At 38.5% G+C, this 1825-nt stretch overlaps 1 protein-coding gene across 1 annotated transcript; it reads left to right on the top strand.

Moving 5' to 3' along the window:
* Positions 1-715: 715 nt before the first annotated feature.
* On the top strand, positions 716-1297 carry LOC138893790 (uncharacterized). Its single transcript, XM_070178452.1, has one exon. The coding sequence runs from the start codon at positions 716-718 to the stop codon at positions 1295-1297; it is 582 nt and encodes a 193-aa protein (XP_070034553.1).
* Positions 1298-1825: the final 528 nt, after the last annotated feature.

Below are 1825 nucleotides of genomic sequence, written 5' to 3' on the forward strand. Positions count from 1 at the left end.
GAACATATAACAGCTGGGTGCAAAGAACTTTACCTCACTGGAATAGAGAGTTATTCATTACTACCAACAGATATACCTAGATTGAAATCTACCTGTGAATTTCCAGTCAGGAGGAGGCACAGACAATAGGTGATGGACATCTGAATGCATTGGTGGCAGAGGAGAATAATAACATGACTCCAGACCAACAACAACAAGACACACAAACACATGTTGATCTGGTAGTGTTTCACTACTATGTAGGCAAACACAATGACACGATTATAGATCAAACACAGATTCACCAAGGATTTGAATCCATTAGCATTCAAGAGAACTAACAGAAGTCAATTAGAGATGAACTTCAAATTGCTATGATACCCATGCAAGAAGGTGCAATTGAGCCAAGAGACATGGAGTGCATTACTGGGAGTAGGCAGCCACTACACATTCAACTCAACAGCCCAGTACATTCACCACTGCAAATGTTGCATGCCCTAGTGACACATAATTTTGCACCTGTAGAGCGTCAACAACCAAGAGGTGATCAGGAGCTATTTCAAGATGAGGGGGAGGTTGTATCTACAACAGGGAACTTTAAGGCAGTAGCAAGGGAGGCAGATTTATCTCCTAGAGCAGGTTACACGAGTGGCAAAAAGGGATAGAGGCAAGGCCAAAACAAAAAGATTCCACACACTAAAAGAATACTGCCTAGAAGGGAAATCTCCACTACCAAATGATGATTAAGACATTAATCTGGAATATAAGGTCTGTCAAAACCCAACAGGCCTTTCATAGGGTTATTAATCTGCACAGGGAGCATGCATTCTTCATAGTTGCACTAATGGAACCATTCCAGAAAACTAAGCACATTCAGAGATACATGAAAAGGATAGGAATGGACAATGCATACTCAAACATAAATGGCAAGATATGGTTGTTCTTAGACATAGTAGTGGAGTGGGAACTACTGAATGATACAGAACAACAGGTGACTATCAAGGTCTATCATAAAGACATTGGTAAACATATTATTATGACTTTTATCTTCACTAAATGTTCTTCTCTTGAGAGGCTAGAATTGTGGGACAACTTGTATAATATTGCTAATGACATGGAATTACCTTGGGTAGTTGGTGGAGACTTCAATGTTATATCGAGTGAGGAAGAAAAGATAGGAGGACTTCTAGTTTACCCCTCAGAATATGAGGACTTTGCATTTTGTGTAAATTCAAGTGGATTAGTTGATCTTGGTTACAAAAGAAGCCTCTTGACATGGTGGAATGGAAGACCAAATGTTGAGTGTATTTTCAAGTAGTTGGATAGGATATTAGTCAATTTACCTTTCCAGAATCTATTTCCCAACACTGAAATGGAATATCTTATAAGAACAGGATCAGATCATGCACCTTTGCTGATGATTTGTGGAGAAAACACAACACATTTGGTAAAACCTTTTAAATTCCTAAATTTCTGGACAAAGCATGAGACTTTCAAGGATGTAGTTAGCCAGAATTGGGTAGCAGACTTCATTGGTGATCCATTCTGGATGTTCAAACAGAAGTTGAGAAGGGTGAAGATAGCACTTTCTAAATGGAGTAAGCTGACATATGGAGATATATTTAAGCAACTGGCCATTAGGTAATATATAGTTAAAATAAAGAAAATGTTGTTTGAGGAAGAACCAACAATTGACAACAGAATTGTCCTCCAAAAGGCACAGGCAGAATTAAAAAGATATTTGACCATTGAGGAGCAGTACTGGCAACAGAAAGCAAGCATGATATGGTTTGAAGAAGGGTATAGAAATACTAGATTCTTTCACAATTTTGTGAATGGCAAGAGG

The sequence above is a fragment of the Nicotiana tomentosiformis genome, chromosome 6, assembly GCF_000390325.3.
Source record: "Nicotiana tomentosiformis chromosome 6, ASM39032v3, whole genome shotgun sequence".
Lineage (NCBI taxonomy): Eukaryota > Viridiplantae > Streptophyta > Magnoliopsida > Solanales > Solanaceae > Nicotiana > Nicotiana tomentosiformis.

Bases quoted from the DNA above. Each gene is read 5' to 3' on its own strand.
- LOC138893790 (XM_070178452.1), top strand. From the start codon at position 716: ATGATGATTAAGACATTAATCTGGAATATAAGGTCTGTCAAAACCCAA.